This window comes from Desmodus rotundus, chromosome 2 (genome assembly GCF_022682495.2).
Source record: "Desmodus rotundus isolate HL8 chromosome 2, HLdesRot8A.1, whole genome shotgun sequence".
NCBI lineage: Eukaryota > Metazoa > Chordata > Mammalia > Chiroptera > Phyllostomidae > Desmodus > Desmodus rotundus.
In genome coordinates, this window is record NC_071388.1 from 182,601,852 (window position 1) to 182,619,517 (window position 17,666).

Here is a 17,666-nt window from a genome sequence, read left to right on the forward strand (position 1 = left end):
GCTGAGAGGAAATTAAAAAAAAACCAATATATTGACTTCTCTGTCAAATGGCTGTTATCATTTAAATTTTTGTGACATTTGATACAATCTGGCAGTATGATAATAATAATAATGATGTAATTAGATGTTATGACCATAAAACCCTCCAAGTTATGTTTGGTTCTATAGACATATTTGTTGCAGTAGATCTGGATATCTCATATTCACTGCTCTTGATCCCTGTGTGGGATAAGAGATCAAGCATATTTTTAAATATTAAGTATACAAGATCTATCCAGAGGGTATCCAGCTATGTAATATGGATAATAGAGACATTTATTGAAGAAGATACAAGATACCAGAAACACTGTACATAGGACAGTGACACCTCAGATCCCTTCAAAGTAGGCACCTGGGACCTCACACAGTTCTCCCATTCGCCATCAGCTACCCTGTCATATTTTCCTGAATCTCAATGATGGTCTGATATCTCTTCTCTTTCAAAGGTGATTTTAGTTTTAGGAAAAGCCAGAAATCACAGGGCGCCAAATCTGGACTTTAGGGCAGATGAATCACCTGGGTGGCTTGATGTTTTACCAAAAAACTCTGCATGAGATGTGATGCATGAACGGGCGCGTTGTCATAATGAAGCTGCCAATCACTAGTTGCCTATAGCTGTGGCCTTCTGAATCATCTGAATAATTTCCACAGAGGAATGTTCAAGGTTAATGCAAAATTTGATGCAGATTTGTTGCTCTACTCGCTCAGTCATCTTGAATGTGATAACCACACAGTACACATGTTCACTCAACAATGTCTACTACCTCCACTGACTAGTACAGTGAAGTCGCCATTGTCAACGAATGCATATTCCAGTGCACTCTCCTTGGCTGCCAGTTGACATCGATGTCTCACAAACCATTTTCATTATATTAACAATGACTGGCCTTCTAGTCAAGGTAGTGGCATAGGCAGGCATGGCTCGCCTCTTCGCACAACCTCATCAAAATTACAAGTAAAATATAGAACAACCATCACTCAGAAACATCAGAAATTGAGTTGAATGGAAGTATGACAACTACGGAATTAAAGAAACCATATCCATTGAGATTGGTAGGAGGGGCGTAGTTATGGAACAGGCTGGTCTTTCACCCATGTGTGGTGGATAAAAATTCAGGAGAACTATCTCATGAGTGAGGAGTTCCAACCCCACATCAGGCCCTCGGCCCACCATTCCAGTGCCAGTAAGATAAGTCCCCACAACTTCTGGCTTCAAAAACCAGTGAGGATTCAGTCAGTGGAAGAAACTTCTAGAGCCCCAAGCAGTTCCTCTTAAAAAACCCACACACAGACTCACCTACTCAGACTCACTCCCTCTGACCTCTAGCTCCAGGGTGGCAGCTTGGAGTGGAATACTAGGAAAGGCTGAGGTGTCTGGCATCAGGGCGACAAGAGGCCATTGTCCATTTTCTGAGCCCCTGTGCCCCCTGCAGAGCCACAGAGCCAGCAAGCTGGTGCCATATGTGAGACTCTATAAACCTGGCTAACACTGTTTGACCTATGTTGGAGATCCACAGAGACTCCACCCCACCTAACTTGCTGACCCACCCAAGCTGCTTTTCCATATGAATAAATAATCTTGGCTCCTGCTTCACAACTTCCTGAATCCTATCAAACAAGCCACAGCTGGCCTCAGTGAGCTCCAGTCCCGGCACTAGCAGCGGCCAGATTACTTTGGCAGTTCGGCTTTGCCTGGGAAACTCCGAACCCAACACAGGTAGCAGCCTTCTCAGATGCTTTAGAGCTCAGGAAGGGTGGCCTTGGGCAAAACATAGGTGGGGTGTGACCTTGGCCTGCACCACTCGGGAAACCCCAGAGCTTGCACACCCATGGACAGCTATAGACCACATCAGAGAACCACCACCCTGCCCTTGCACAGCTGATCCTCCACAGAGGGCGGAGATGGGTGGGTGGTCAGTAGCCAGTCCTTGCAACAGACTGGTTTGGATAAATCCCTCCCATTGACCTGCTAACAGCAACCAAGTTTCAGCTACAAGAGGAGGGTGGACTCAGCCCACACAAAGAGTGTACCTTGAATACCCAGCTTGAGTGATAGGGGAGGCTATGCCACTGGACCCTATAGGACACCTACTACATTAGAACACTCTACCAAGATACGGAGCCAAAGCAGCTCTACCTAATCCATAGAAACAAACATGGGAGGCTGCCAAAACAAGGAGACGAAGAAACATCCAAATGAAAGAACAGTTCAAAACTCCAGAAAAAAGAGCTAAACAAAATGGAAATAAGCAATCCATCAGATACAGAGTTCAAAACACTGGTTATACGGTTGCTCAAGGAACTTAGTAAGGACCTCAACAGCATAAAAAAGATCCAGTCAAAAACAGAGGATTCACTAATTGAAGTAAAGAACTATTTATAGGGAAACAACAGTAGAATGGATGAAGCCACAAATCAATGATATGGAACATAAGGAAGTGAAAAGCAACCAATTAGAACAAGAAGAAAAAAGAATCCAAGAAAATGAAGGTAGTATAAGCAGCCTCTGGGACAATTTCAGGAAGTCTAACACTTACATCATTGCCAGAAGGAGAAGAGAAAGAGCAAGAAATTGGAAATCTATTTGAAAAAATAATGAAGGAAAACTTCCCTAATTTGGTGAAGGAAATAGATATGCAAGTCCAGGAAGCACAGAGTCCCAATCAAGTTGGACCCAAAGAGGCCCACTCCAAGACACATCATAATTAAAACGCCAAGGTTAAAGATAAAGAGAGAACCTTATAAAAAGCAAGAGAAAAGCAGAAAGTTACCTACAAAGGAGGTCCCATAAAGCTGTCAGCTGATTTCTCAAAAGAAACTTTACAGGCAAGAAGGGGCTGCAAAGAAGTATTCAAAGTCATGAAAGGCAAGGACCTACATCCAAGATTACTGTATCCATGCAAAGCTATCATTTAGAATGGAAGGGCAGCCCTGGCTGGTGTGGCTCAGTGGATTGAGTCCCAGCCTGTGAACCGAAAGTTTGCCAGTTGGGTTCCTGGTCAGGGCACATGCCTGGGTTGTGGGGCTCAGTCCCCAGTTGGGGGCCTATGAGAGGCAACCATGTATCTCTTGTACGTTGCTGTTTCTCTCCCTCTCTACCTTTCTCTAAAAGTAAATAAATAAAATCTTAAAAAAAAATTAGAATGGAAGGGCAGATAAAGTGCTTCCCAGACAAGTTAAAGTGAAAAGGAATTAATCATCGCCAAGCCGTTATTACATGAAATGTTAAAGGGCCTTATTTAAGAAGAAGCAGCGGATCAAAACTATGAACATTTATGACAACAGCCCAGCGGGCAGCCTCAGCTGCCACCGCCGCCTGACTCCTCCTCCTCTTCCAGCTCCCAGCAGTGTCCCTGGTCTCACCTGCCTTGCCTGGCCCAGCTGCAGACAACAGGGCCTGGGTCTACACCAAGGTGAACAGCTAAGGAGCCGTGAGTACGGGGACTATGAGGCTCACGTCCGAGCTGGGGTAATCAAAATGATTACCACCAACTGGTTCAAAAACTTGGTTGGGGAAAGTATAGTGAAGTATTCGAAGCCGTTAACATCACCAACAATGAGAGAGTGGTTGTAAAAATTCTCAAGCCAGTGAAGAAAAAGAAAGTAAAACAAGAGGTTAAGATTCTGGAGAACCTTCATGGCGGAACAAATAATCAGTAAACTGATTGACACCGTGAAGGACACTGTGTCAAAGGCACCATCAATAGTTCATATTTTAAGCAACTTTACCAGATCCTGATGGTCTTTGATATTCGGTTTTGTATGGATGGATTACTTAAAGCTCTGGATTACTGCCACAGCAAGGGAATCACACACAGGGATGTGAAACTTCAGAATGTAGTGATAGATCACCAACAGAAAAAGCTGTGACTGGGGTCTTGCAGCGTTCACCCATCCTCCTCAGGAGTACAGTGTTTGCATGGCCTCCAGGTACTTCAAGGGACCAAGCTCCTTTTGGACTACCAAATGTATGATTATAGCTTGGACATGTAGAGTTTGGGCTGTATGTTAGCGAGCATGATCTTTCAAAAGGAATCCTTCTTTCACAGACAGGACAACTACGACCACCTTATTCGCATTGCCAGGGTTCTGGGTACAGATGATCTATATGGGTATCTGAAGAAGTATCACATAGACCTTGATCTGCACTTCCAACAAATATCCTGGGACAACATTCACAGAAACGCTGGGAAAATTTTATCCATAGTGAGAACAGACACCTCGTCAGCCCTGAGGCCCTAGATCTTCTGGACAAACTTCTGTGATACAACCACTGACAGACACTGACTGCTAAAGAGGCCATGGAGCACCCGTACATCTACCCTGTGGTGAAGGAGCAGTCCCAACCCTGTGTGGATAATGCTGTACTTCCCAGTGGTCTCATGGCAGCCCAATGAAAACTGGAAAGGGACAGGTAATGTGGTATTGATGCTTGACAATAAAACCAACCAACCAAATACAAATCTTGAAGGAAAACTGCAGTGTGATAAAAATAAATTCTAACCCTGGCTAGTGTGGCTCAGTGGATTGACTGCCAGCCTGCAAAACAAAGTATTCATTTGGGAGCAAACTGCAGTCACTCTCAAGAGTCACCTTTGATGTCAGCAGACATCACTTTAAATCTTCTGATGCCATGAACAGGTCCATCTGTCTTATCAAAAGTTAGATGCTAAGTGTATAACTTGGAGCTCACCGTAACCTTTGTTATTTTGCCTAACCATAAAATTTTGTTGCTAGATAAATAAATAAAATGACAACAAACTCACAGCTATCAACAACTGAATTGGAAAAATAAAAACAAAAACAGACTAAGCAAACAACCAGATCAGGAACAGAATCATAGGTATGGGGATCATTTGGAGGGTTATCAGCTGGGAGGGAGAAGAGGGAGGAAGAGGACAATGGTGCAGGGATCAAGAAGCAAAATTGGAAGGGACAAAATAGAGAGGGGGGGTGTTAAAAATAGTATAGGAAAGGTAGAAGCTAAAGAACTTAACAGGCATGACCCATGGACATAAACTAAGGGTAGGGCATTGCTGGAAGGAAGGTGGGTACTGGGTGGCGGTGGGGGAAAGGGAAAAAAATTGGGACAACTGTAACCATAATCAATAAAATATACTTAAATTTAAAAAAAACAATGGCTGGAATTTTTCTGGACGGACTCTCTCTCTCTCTATATATAAAATCTTTTCCCTCTAAATTTAGTAATGCTAGAAACCACATAAAAATAGCTTTTCATCATTGGAACTATTGTTTAACTTACCAAAAAATAATTTATGAAACAAAGACTATTCTAAGTAAAACATTTATTGTTAATGCATTATACCCACAAAGGGGTCTCTTTAGGATTTTTAAGTCTGCCTGATAGGGTTAAAAAAAAAAAAAAGATTGTGACACAATTCCTTTGCTTGGGTAGTACCAGAAATACTCCCATTATTCTATCATTTTATGGTAATTGGAAATTTTACTCCATCCTTTAAAAAAAATTTACAGGTGAATCTGTACCAGAATACCAGATGGCTTTTCAGACAGAAGTTGGAAACCATCCCACATTTGAAGATATGCAGGTTCTGGTGTCTAGGGAAAAACAGAGACCCAAGTTCCCAGAAGCTTGGAAAGAAAACAGCCTGGTAAGAAGAAACTAAATTATTAAAAAGACAACTTATGGTTGAGTGTGTTTTAATGTTATTTGAAGCAAAAATACTGTTAATAATGTTAAATAGTTTTTAGAGTTGTCTAATGCAGAAATTCAACTTACTTGATTTTAGCTTTAAAATTTAAAATTTTTCAGTGTAAAAAAGTCCCCCTTATTAAAGGTTTTCAATAGAAAAGTCCCCCTTTTCAATTTCAGGTTTTTCCAAGTATAAAATTGTGTGAACTAATTATTGTGTATGAAGTTTGTCAGATTGGATAACAAGTGGAATGAAGAACAAGTTAATATTTTAAAGGTTATTGAAATTGCATCATACTCTCTTGAGTGTGGTACCAAAAATGTTAATTCATGAGGACTTATATATTCAGCGCCTAATAGAAATTTAAGCTACACCAAAAAGAAAACAAGGTACAGCCTATAAATTCTGCATGTTAAAAATGCAGTTCACAACACTGAAATATCTTCAAAGGCACCCATCATTTCAGTAAATTGTTGCTACAACACTAAAAATACCTTATAAATATTTGCATACACACGTGTACCCACAGTCTCATATAATTTTTATTTATTGGTTGATTTTAGAGAGAGAGGAGAGGAGAGACAGACAGACAGACAGACAGACATTGATTTGTTGTTCCATTTATTTATGCATTCATTGGTTGATTGTTGTATATGCCCTGACCAGGGATGGAACCTGCAATTGTAGCATATCAAGATGATACACTAACCAACTGAGCTACCCAGCCAGGGCAGTATATCTCATATAATTTTTATTTTTACAAAACTAAGATTATCTCATTATCTACTATCATTTGTGAAGCTTATTTTATTATGGACAATTTTTCATGTCAGTACAAATAGATATTTCTCTTTCTCTCCATTTAGTCAGTATTCCATTGTATGATTACCCCTTATTGATGACAGTACCCTGTATTTCATACTTTAAACAGCTTTTTAAAAGAATTAAAGTTATGCCTATGTATTGTAAACAAAACCTAATTCAATAGAAGGCCATAAAAAAGGAAGTGGAAAAGACTACCTGCCCCTACCACCACTCTTTAGAAATAACTCCTGTTTAACATTGTTCTGCAGTTTTGTTTTGTATTTTATTTTCTCTTCTAGAAGTTACCATTATAACTTAAAGTGCTATATCTATTCTTACTTCTTGTTATCTTTCATTTACTCTTTCCTAGTTTTGTAACGTTGTATCAATTTATTAAATAAATTTTTGTTTTGTCTACAGATTTAAAAATTTAAGTAAAATAAAAACATTAGAATTTTGTGAAATTATGATTATGTAAACATGCACCGTGCAACATAGTATTGTGCTTAGACTTATAGAACAGGAAATAGAAATACTATGTTAGTTAGTGTAAACCCCTGCTTCTTAAGGAAAAAAGTGTTTCAAAAGTCATCATTCACTGGATTCTCTTTGATTTTTTTGTCATCTTTTTTTTTCTTTTTTTCCTTAGAGGTTCTTAAGAAGCAACATTTTTAAAATTTTCATGTCATTCCCTTTCTTGTAAATCACTTTTTCTTTGAGGAAGTTCCTCTTTAAGTAATGTGTGTTAGATATGTGCATGGGTAGTAAATATTATGAATCCTTGCACGTTCAAAAATGGTTCTATGTTGCCCCCACACTTACGTAATAATTTGGCTAGCGGATCTTTTCAAGATCAAAATCATTTTCCTCACAACTTTGCAGCCCCTACTAAATTGTGCTGTAGCATTCCGATGTGTTATTGAGAATTCCAGGCCCAACCAGTTTCATTCTATTGCTTTTTGTTTTATTATCTTGGTTTTTTTTTTTCTCTGTAAGCTTTTAAGCATTTTACTCTATCATTGGAATTGTGAAATTCCACCTGAATGTACGTAGGCATGGATCTTTTCACACCTTTTGCTTTGTACTGGATAGGTTTTCAGCTTAAAAATTCAGAAGTTTCTTCATTTCAGAGGAATTTTCTTATATCATTTTATTTTATTATGTTTTCTTTTATTTTGAATACTTTTGATTTTTATTGTTGTTCAAGTACAATTTTCTGCCTTTTCCCCTCACCCCTCCCTACCACCCCAGCCTTCCCCACCTCCTACCCGTTTCCACCCCCCTTGTTATTGTCCACGTGTCCTTTATAGTTGTTCTATTACGTTTTATTTTTAAAATTATTTCCTCTTTTGGAATTCTTCTCAAATTTCCATTAGACAAATACTGAACCACCTGACATTTCAGGTCTCAGTTATTTTCTTTGTATTTTCCAATATTTTGTTGCACATTGTTTAAGATTTACTTAGCTTTACCTTTCAAATTATTTATTTTCACCTTTATCATTCTATTTGTTATCTGTTCATTAACATTTTGCTTTCCACAGTCATACTTATAATTTCTAGAAATTTTTGTTTGCTTTTTCCAGAGCAATATTCTCTTTTTTTATTGATTTTTGTTTTTACTTTTTTGTTTATTTTTTATTGTATTTTTTTCCATTGCTATTTATCCCCCCTATACCCTCTTCTACCTCCAGCCACTTCCCTCCCCAGTCACCACCTTGTCATCTGTATCCATGAGTTCTTTTTCTTTTTCCCTCCATCCCTCTACCCTCCCAGAGCAATTAGTTCTTGTTTTAAGAATGTAATAGGCCCTAGCTGGTGTGGCTCAGTGGATTAATCATCAGTCTGTGAACCAAAGGGTCACTGGTTCGATTCCCAGTCAGTGCACATGCCTGGGTTGTGGGCCAGGTCCCCAGTGGAGGGCGCGCAAGAGGCAACCACACATTGATGTTTCTCTCCCTCTCTTCTCCCTCCTTTCCCCTCTATCTAAAAATAAATAAATAAAATCTTTTTAAAAAAAGAATGTAATAAGAATTTGATTATCTTTGAGGGTGTAAGTTGAATTTTTGAAGCTCTACAATTTTCTTCATTTATACTTGAAGAGCAAGAATGAAGAGAATTTCATTAAGCAACTTAAATCTTTTTACTATAGATTTTCACATTTTAATTTTAGATTGTCTTGGTAGAATTAGAATATTTTCATTCTGTATCGTGACTTATGTGGGGGGCGGCATGTCAGAGAGAGATTAGAGAGATGTATATATTTCCATAGAGATGTATTTAGATTGAATATTTTCTCCATTGGTCATCTTTATCCGTTTATTACCTTCAAGGAAGGCTTCTGCTTCAAATACGATTGAAATCTGCTTCAAGTATGAGGCAGTTGAAGACCTATTGCCTAGCACATATTCCCAAGATTGTCTGCAAACTGCAGTCCCTGCTACGGGAAGTAGGATAGCTCTTTAAGAGGTCCCTGGCAACGGGTGAGAGGATGAATCCTTTATAAGGATTCATTAGATGTGCCAGCCTCACAGTACAACATCCCTCAAAGAAAAAGAAAAATCTCCTTTTGAAATTTATCTAGTAAAATACAACTCATCTTCCTTAAATAGTTTATTTCACCAGAGAAATTGAACTCATCATTTTGAGATCTCTCTTGTCAACCTTATCATTGTGGGATATGCATCATATGCATATTTACTTGAAAACTGTTTACTCCAGATTTAGACTAGGTTGCCAAGTAAGGGATAAAATGATGCTTGGTTCACTTCCAACGAATCCATTTAGCTTTAATGTGCTACAGTCCATAGTACAGCTTATCTGCAGTGACAATCCAGTACTAGAGTCAGATAGCAAGTGCACAGTTTATAAAAAGAGAGAAATTCCCCTGCGCCTAAGACACTTTGCTATATAGTCACATTGAAATAAAAAAAATATTTATAGGAACAAAACTCAGAATCTTCCAAATATTATTGAATGTAAAAAACTAGTTTAAAAGCATAGATCAGTCAGTAAATGGGGAAAGAATTGTTTTCTGATGAAAATGAAAGTATAGAAAATACTTTCTGGGGAAACTGTATGAAAATGTTAACCGTAGTTACCTCCGAATGTTGGGTTTATCAATAATTTTTCTATACTTTTAGAATTTATGGTAAAAGTGTACTATTGTAACAATCACAGAGTTTAAGGCTTTTTTTAATAATAAAATATTTTAAATTAGAAAAACAAAAAATTATAGGCCCTAGTTTTTTTTTCTCATATGTAAAACATTCAGGTATAGTTTGTTCAACTATGTCACCATTCTTCATATTCTTCATCTTTTTTCTAAATTCTTATCCTCTATTTCTTAATCTGTCTTTAATACTAGCTTGTTCTCTTTCCCTGCCTAAAATCACTTGTCCAGTTTCTCTTTATCCCTTAATCTTAGTTCTGCATAACCTCTTTTGTACAACAGTTTTAATATATTGTTGCATAAAAGTTTGGAACTCTTCCACAGTTTGTTTTTTCCTCTATTCTTTTTCTTTCTCTACCCAGTCTCCTAAAATGTACTGTATATTCCAGAAGCTATCAGTTGTTCTTTCATATTTTTTAATTTTTTAAATTTTTTATTGATTATGCTATTACAGTTGTCCCATTTTCCCCCCTTCACTCCCCTCCTCCCTGCACACCCCCTCCTGCCCACATTCCCCCACTTTAGTTCATGTCCATGGGTCGTACATATGAGTTCTTTGGCTTCTACATTTCCTATACTATTCTTAACCTCCCCCTGTCTCTTTTCTACCTACCATTTATGCCACTTATTCTCTGTACCTTTTCCCCCTCTCTCCCCCTCCCACTCCCTTGTTGATAACCCTCCATGTGATCTCCATTTCTGTGGTTCTGTTCCTGTTCTGCTTGTTTGTTCAGTTTGCTTTTGTTTTTGTTTTAGGTGGGGTTGTTAATAACTGTGAGTTTGCTGTCATTTTTACTGTTCATATTTTTTATCTTCTTTTTCTTAGATAAATCCCTTTAACATTTCCTATAATAAGGGCTTGGTGATGATGAACTCCTTTAACTTGACCTTATCTGAGAAGCACTTTATCTGCCCTTCCATTCTAAATGATAGCTTTGCTGGATACAGTAATCTTGGATGTAGGTCCTTGCCTTTCTTGACTTGGAATACTTCTTTCCAGCCCCTTCTTGCCTGTAAGGTCTCTTGAGAAATCAGCTGACAGTCTTATGGGAAGTCCTTTGTAGGTAACTGTCTCCTTTTCTCTTGCTGCTTCTCAGAGTCTCTCCTTATTTTTAATCTTGGGTACTGTAATTATGATGTGCCTTGGTGTGTTCCTCCTTGGGTCCAGCTTCTTTGGGACTCTCTGAGCTTCCTGGACTTCCTGGAAGTCTATTTCCTTTGCCAGATTGGGGAAGTTCTCCTTCATTATGTTTTCAAATAAGTTTTCAATTTCTTGCTCTTCCTCTTCTCCTTCTGGTACCCCTATAATTCGGATGTTGGAACATTTCAGGATGCCCTGGAGGTTCCTAAGTCTCTCCTTATTTTTTTGAATTCTTGTTTCTTCATTTTTTTTCTGATTGGATGTTTCTTTCCTCCTTCTGGTTCACACCGTTGATTTGAGTTCCAGTTTCCTTCCCATCACTATTGGTTCCCTGTACATTTTCCTTTATTTCACTTAGCATAGCCTTCATTTTTTCATGTAATTTGCAACCAAATTCAACCAGTTCTGTGAGCATCCTGATTATCAATGTTTTGAACTGTGCATCTGATAGGTTAGCTATCTCTTCATCGCTTAGTTGTATTTATTCTGGAGCTTTGATCTGTTCTTTCATTTGGGCCATTTTTTGGTCTCCACACGCCTGTTACATAAAGGGGGAGAGCCCTAGGTATTCCCCAGGGTGGGGTAACCCATGTCACTGCGTTGTGACGCTGCATGTGGGGTAGGGGTCCAAGAGGGAACAATGGCTCTTGCTCCACTCTCTGCCGGATTTCAGTTACTTCCCCCACTAACCACAAGCAAAGTGGGCCCTTCTGGTGCTGATTCCCAGGTGGGTGGTTTTGGGGATTTGTGTCCATTCTAGGACCCCGTGGGTCTCTCCAACGAACTCTCCTGTGAGGCTGGGAGTTTCTCCCTCTGCCACCTCAACCCCCACAGGTGTTTATAAACAGTGGTTTGAGGCTTTATTTCCCCATGATGGAGCCTGGGTTGCGTGGTCTGTTTTGCTCCCCAGTTCTTCCTTCTGGTTTGTCTACATGTGAATGTGGGACCGCCCACTCCACAATCTGCCACATTGCTAGGTCTGCCAGCTGCCGCCTTGCCAGGAGTCCTGTCCACCCAGCTACCCGTCTCCGCCCCTCCTAACGGCCTGGATGAATGTGTCCTCTTTAACTCCTTGGTTGTCAGACTTCCATACAGTTCGATTTTCTGTCAGTTCTTGTGGTTTTTTTGTTTTTAAATTGTTGTTGTCCTTCTTTTGGTTGTGTGAGGAGGCACAGTGTGTCTACCTATGCCTCCATCTTGGCCAGAAGCCTCTCTTCTTTCATATTTATTTCAGTTTTTCCATTTTCTCTCTTGACAAAATCTGCACATTTTTGATGTGATCTAGAATTCAGAATTTTTTTCTCACACATTAAGAAATATACATGTTCACATCATGACATGGTATTGTAAAGAGGCTTGATCTTACAATCTACTCTATATCCTGGTATTTTCTATTTTCTAGTCTAGAGTATTTTACTTTGGGGATTTGGTAGTCATTTATTTTAAATCTGGTCCCAACCCAGTAATCTGATTTTATGTCCTACCCATGAACCCCAACTTGCATTTTCCTGTCATTAGATAGAAAAGATTTTTAAAGTTTCTTATTTTTCTTTTCTTTTTTGTTTGCCTTTCTTCATTAGTGTTAATAATGATACCCCCTTTATCTCATTTACCCAAATGTTAAATATCGTTATTTATATATTTCTAATATAGAGTTCCCTGTCAAAGTACTTATCTGATTTTGCCACAATATATATACTTTCTTTATTCATATTTCCTCTCAAAATTTTTAACAGCCTTGGCCATGTGGCTAGGTTGGAGCATCGTTCTGTGCACCAAAAGGTTGCCTGTTCAATTCCTGATTGTGGTTTGATCCCCAACTGGGGCGTGTACAAATCACATATATGTCTCTCTTTCTCTGTCTCCCTCCCTCTGTAAAAATCAATGGAAACATGTTCTCAGGTGAAGAGTTAGGTTAAAGCTTCCTTGTTTCCTTGCTACCAACTGTTTGAGAAATGTGATGGCTTTACAAATCTCTGAAGTCTAAAAGATTTTATTAGAGCTATGTAAAATATTTGTTAAAGAAAATTGATATTTCTTCTACCTCGTATCACTAAGAAACTCAATATTTTGTTTTTTTTAAGATACAGTGTTTGATATGTGCTTTGTTGCAGGCAGTGAGATCACTCAAGGAGACAATAGAAGACTGTTGGGACCAGGATGCAGAGGCTCGGCTTACTGCACAGTGTGCTGAGGAGAGGATGGCTGAACTTATGATGATATGGGAAAGAAACAAATCCGTGAGCCCAACAGTCAATCCAATGTCTACTGCTATGCAGAATGAGCGGTAAGAACCAAGGGGGTTTGGCATCTATGAGTCAGTATTGAGAAACTGAGATGAAATAGAGAACAGGAAATAAATTCTCTTAAACCAGTCCAGTAGTAGTGCAGTGATTAACTCATCCATCCAATCTAAAGTTGTAATTTTTCTTTCAATATTCCCGTTCTGTTACTGAAGATTTTTGTTTGCTATAAATGCAAGATGGAATCTGTGGAGTTTTAATATCTAAAGATATAGTAAAAGAGATTAGTTTTTTTCTTTTAATGCTCCAACTTCCCTACAATAATAAAGGTAAAATATTTTCATAGTTACAAAAGTATATAAACACCTATATATATATATAGTCATATTTACCCTTTGTTGCTGTTATTCCTCCTTCCTCTGCTGGTTTGTTTGTTTGTTTAAAGGAAATGGAACTATTACCTTGCCTATGTATCTAACCTGTTTCACTGGAGACTATTGTTTCTAGACTTCTTATCCAATGCTCTTAGAGAATATACTACTACTACTTTTACATGAGAGCAGTTCGTAAGATCTCTCCATCCCATCCTGAACATTATTTTATGAGACTTTTTTGTTAGAACTATGAATTTTGGTTCTAAATAAAAGGGCTTTTTATTTTTTTAATATTTTATTTGTTTTTAGAGAGAGGGGGAGGGACCAAACCTATAACCCAGGCATGTGCCCTGACCCGGAATCGAACCAGTGACCTTTTGCCTAGCAGAAACTTGCCCAACCAACTCAACCACACTGGTCAGGGTTAAAAGGTCTTTAAAAAAAAATTCCTAAAAGTTAGAACTTTCAGACTGGTGTTGCCTATGTTTCCTTTTTTCATGATTGGAGAAAAAGTGTTCCCACAAACTTGTCATTTTATCTAATACAAGTTAAAAATTTTCAGAAAGGCATCAAGGAGAAAGTTACCAGAAAAAAAATTGAGATAAAAAAACACTTGATTCTTGAATCATTTTCTGTGCTATTTTCTATTGTTCTAATTTCTGAGAATAATTTGTAGTATGAACTATAAGTCCAAAATTGGGTTTACACTACCTATGTTTAGGTTAAATTACCTTCAGTATATAAACTTTTAGGCTTTCTGTATCAGCAAATCAAGGAAGGTAGAAAGTACCAATTCTAAACATAAATTTTCTCACTTTACACGTACCTAAGCATAGTCTTCTGCTTTCTGCTTTCTTTACACCTTATCTTTGTATTATCTGTATGTTCTAGTATGCTATTTGTACCTCTCTCATGAGTCAGCTACTTTAAGTGTTTTTGGACTTTTGTTGAACAGTAAGAAGAAACCCTGATACTCCCCCTTTTGCCTTCTGTGTCATTCATCTCTTACATGCTTCGTCTAATGATCTCCCACTTCTAAGTAGTTCCCCCTAACTCATAGTTCATGCCATAGTCATTCCACTCTAGGTTTCATTGTATTGACTCTTACCCTCCATACCTCCCGAACTTCCTTTTCTTATGCAATACATCAGCTTTTTACTTCTTCCTTCCCCTTCTTGTCATTCCCCTCATAACTTCATCAGTCTTTCTTTATAGCACTTCCTCTCCTTTAACTGCTGCTTTTCTCCTACAACACTTGCATCTATTAATATTCCCAGTGTTTATACTTTGATTGTTAAAGCTAACCCTGGTTTTTATTTTAAATAACAAATATATTACAGTGTGATGCTTGAAAACCATCACTTTCAAGTTGTGCCAGTTGTGCCAATGACTGTGAAGAGCCCTTGATAACTGGAGAATATTTCTGAACCTTTGATCCTTTATCTGAGTGTCACATTCTGCATTATACTCTAGGCTCTAGGACTTTCATTGGTATGGCTCAGTCTACTCAGGAAGATAACTTTCTATTGCTAGACTGTGCCTCTTCATGGAAGCACTTTGGAACAACCTATTAGTTGTTACCATTTGGCCACTGGAACTTAATTGGTAACGTGTGTTCAGTAGCACTATGTATCTAGAATTAAGAGCATACAAAAGAAATATATGCCATGGTTCTTCCTCTCATGAAACTTTATGTCTGGTTGTACAAGTATACAATTCATAAAAATATATTTGGTAATGCTGCAAAACTATAGGAGAGATTTTTAAGTGACCTGTATAAACCAAAATAATGAATAACTATAAAAATCACATCTAGATCTGTATAGACTTTTCAGTAGGCTTGAATCATATAAAATTAGCATTTAGTAAGTTATTAATTGACACTTGATTATTTGATTAGAATTTTTAAGTAACCTTTAGAATGATATGGATTAGGAATCAAATAAAAAGCAGTTTACTTTAAAATCAGAGATGTTAAACTTAGAGAGTCAGTTTGTCATAAATGTACATTGTGAATATGCCATTTTTTTTTCTTTCTTTAAGCAACCTGTCACACAATAGGCGTGTGCCAAAGATTGGCCCTTACCCAGATTATTCTTCTTCCTCGTACATTGAAGACTCCATCCATCACACTGACAGCATTGTGAAGAATATTTCCTCTGAGCATTCAATGTCTAGCACACCTTTGACTACAGGGGAAAAGAACCGAAACTCAATTAACTATGAACGACAGCAAGCACAAGCTCGAATCCCCAGCCCTGAAACAAGCGTCACCAGCCTGTCCACCAACACAACCACCACAAACACCACTGGCCTCACTCCAAGCACTGGCATGACCACTATATCTGAGATGCCATACCCAGATGAAACAAATCTTCATGCCACAAATATTTCACAGCCAATTGGGCCAACCCCTGTCTGCTTACAGCTGACAGAAGAAGACTTGGAGACCAACAAGCTAGATCCAAAAGAAGTTGATAAGAACCTCAAGGAAAGTTCTGATGAGAATCTCATGGAGCATTCTCTTAAACAGTTCAGTGGGCCAGACCCACTGAGCAGTACCAGTTCTAGCTTGCTTTACCCACTAATAAAGCTTGCAGTAGAAGTGACTGGACAACAGGACTTCACACAGGCTGCCAATGGCCAAGCATGTTTAATTCCTGATGTCCCACCTGCTCAGCTCTATCCTCTCCCCAAGCAACAGAACCTTCCTAAGAGACCCACTAGTTTGCCTTTAAACACCAAAAATTCAACAAAGGAGCCCCGGCTGAAATTTGGCAGCAAGCACAAATCCAATTTGAAACAAGTAGAAACTGGAGTCGCCAAGATGAATACAATTAATGCTGTAGAACCTCATGTGGTTACAGTCACCATGAATGGTGTGGCAGGTAGAAACCACAGTGTTAACTCCCATGCTGCCACTGCTCAGTATGCCAATGGGGCAGTACCATCTGGCCAGACTGCCAACACAGTGGCACTTAGGGCCCAAGAAATGCTGCAGAATCAATTCATTGGTGAGGATACCAGGCTGAATATTAACTCCAGTCCTGATGAGCATGAACCTTTATTGAGGCGAGAGCAACAGGCTGGTCATGATGAAGGTGTTCTGGATCGTCTTGTGGACAGGAGGGAACGTCCACTGGAAGGTGGCCGAACTAATTCTAATAACAACAACAGTAATCCATGTTTAGAGCAAGATGTTCTTGCACAGGGTGTTCCAAGCACAGTAGCAGATCCTGGACCATCAAAACCCAGAAGAGCACAGAGGCCTAATTCTTTGGATCTTTCAGCCACAAATGTCCTTGATGACAGTGGTTTGCAATGTAAGTGGACAGGGTCATGTAATCTCTCCTGCTTGTCTTTTGGGACCACTTAAGTAATTACTTAGATAGAATCAGGTTGTGTTTCAACTAGCAATTTTTTATTTTTACCACTTTTAGAAATAACATCAGCCATTTGGCTGGGCCTCAAAAGTAATTAGACTATTGTAAAGAAAAAAGTATTTTTGTTGTTGATAATTAAAAGTATCACAATAGAATAAGTACCAATGTGATATGTGCTTTATGTAGCTGCTGATTTGTAATGCAACTCGTATTTGCTGTGAATGGCTAAGATTAAATAAATACTCAGCAGTTATAATCTCCAAGTAAAATAATGTCAGTATCATTTTTGAAAGTTTGTTGAGCATATTAATATCTATTATATACACATTTAGATTTTATCAGACTTAATAAATCTTAAAAGTCCAGAGAAAATTCAGAGAAGTCACTACAAAATTGCTATTGGTTTTTTATTGTCATTTTTTTCCCAGAGTTATATGTTGAGTCTCTCATGTGACTATAGCACTGTGCTATGGGCCTCCTAACAACTTAAAAAAAAAAAACTTGATACTTGGTTTCTGGCCCTAAAGGGATACTTGGAGAGCTCACCAGAATCTGTAACAGTCATCATTACACAAAATAATTTCTCTTTTAGACAGACAGCACTTACAGGTAAAAACAAAGCCATATTTTATGGTTGTTGTCAAAGACTACAAAATGGGCTGAAAGGGATTCAGCTCTCAAAAACTGATCAGTAGAATCTAGCCTCTTGCTTGAGTGGTTTGTATTGTAGACCACATATGGCAGGGCTCCACATCAGTAAAATGTCTTGTCAGGTATGGGAAGAGGGAATTACTAGAAAATTTGTATTCTAGTATTTATGTAATTCTTCTGTAATATCA

At 38.4% G+C, this 17,666-nt stretch overlaps 1 protein-coding gene and 1 pseudogene across 2 annotated transcripts in view; both read left to right on the forward strand.

The window, feature by feature from the left end:
* The window catches only part of BMPR2 (bone morphogenetic protein receptor type 2), a 135,944-nt gene that overhangs the window by 114,302 nt on the left and 3,976 nt on the right, over nt 1-17,666 (forward strand). For both annotated transcript variants that reach the window (XM_024563726.3, XM_045197996.2), the window contains 3 exons: nt 5,533-5,669; nt 12,942-13,114; nt 15,488-16,767. In XM_024563726.3, coding sequence (XP_024419494.1) covers nt 5,533-5,669; nt 12,942-13,114; nt 15,488-16,767 — 1,590 coding nt within the window. The remainder of the gene's footprint in view (nt 1-5,532; nt 5,670-12,941; nt 13,115-15,487; nt 16,768-17,666) is intronic.
* Nucleotides 918-4,966, forward strand: LOC112307845 (casein kinase II subunit alpha' pseudogene; annotated as a pseudogene).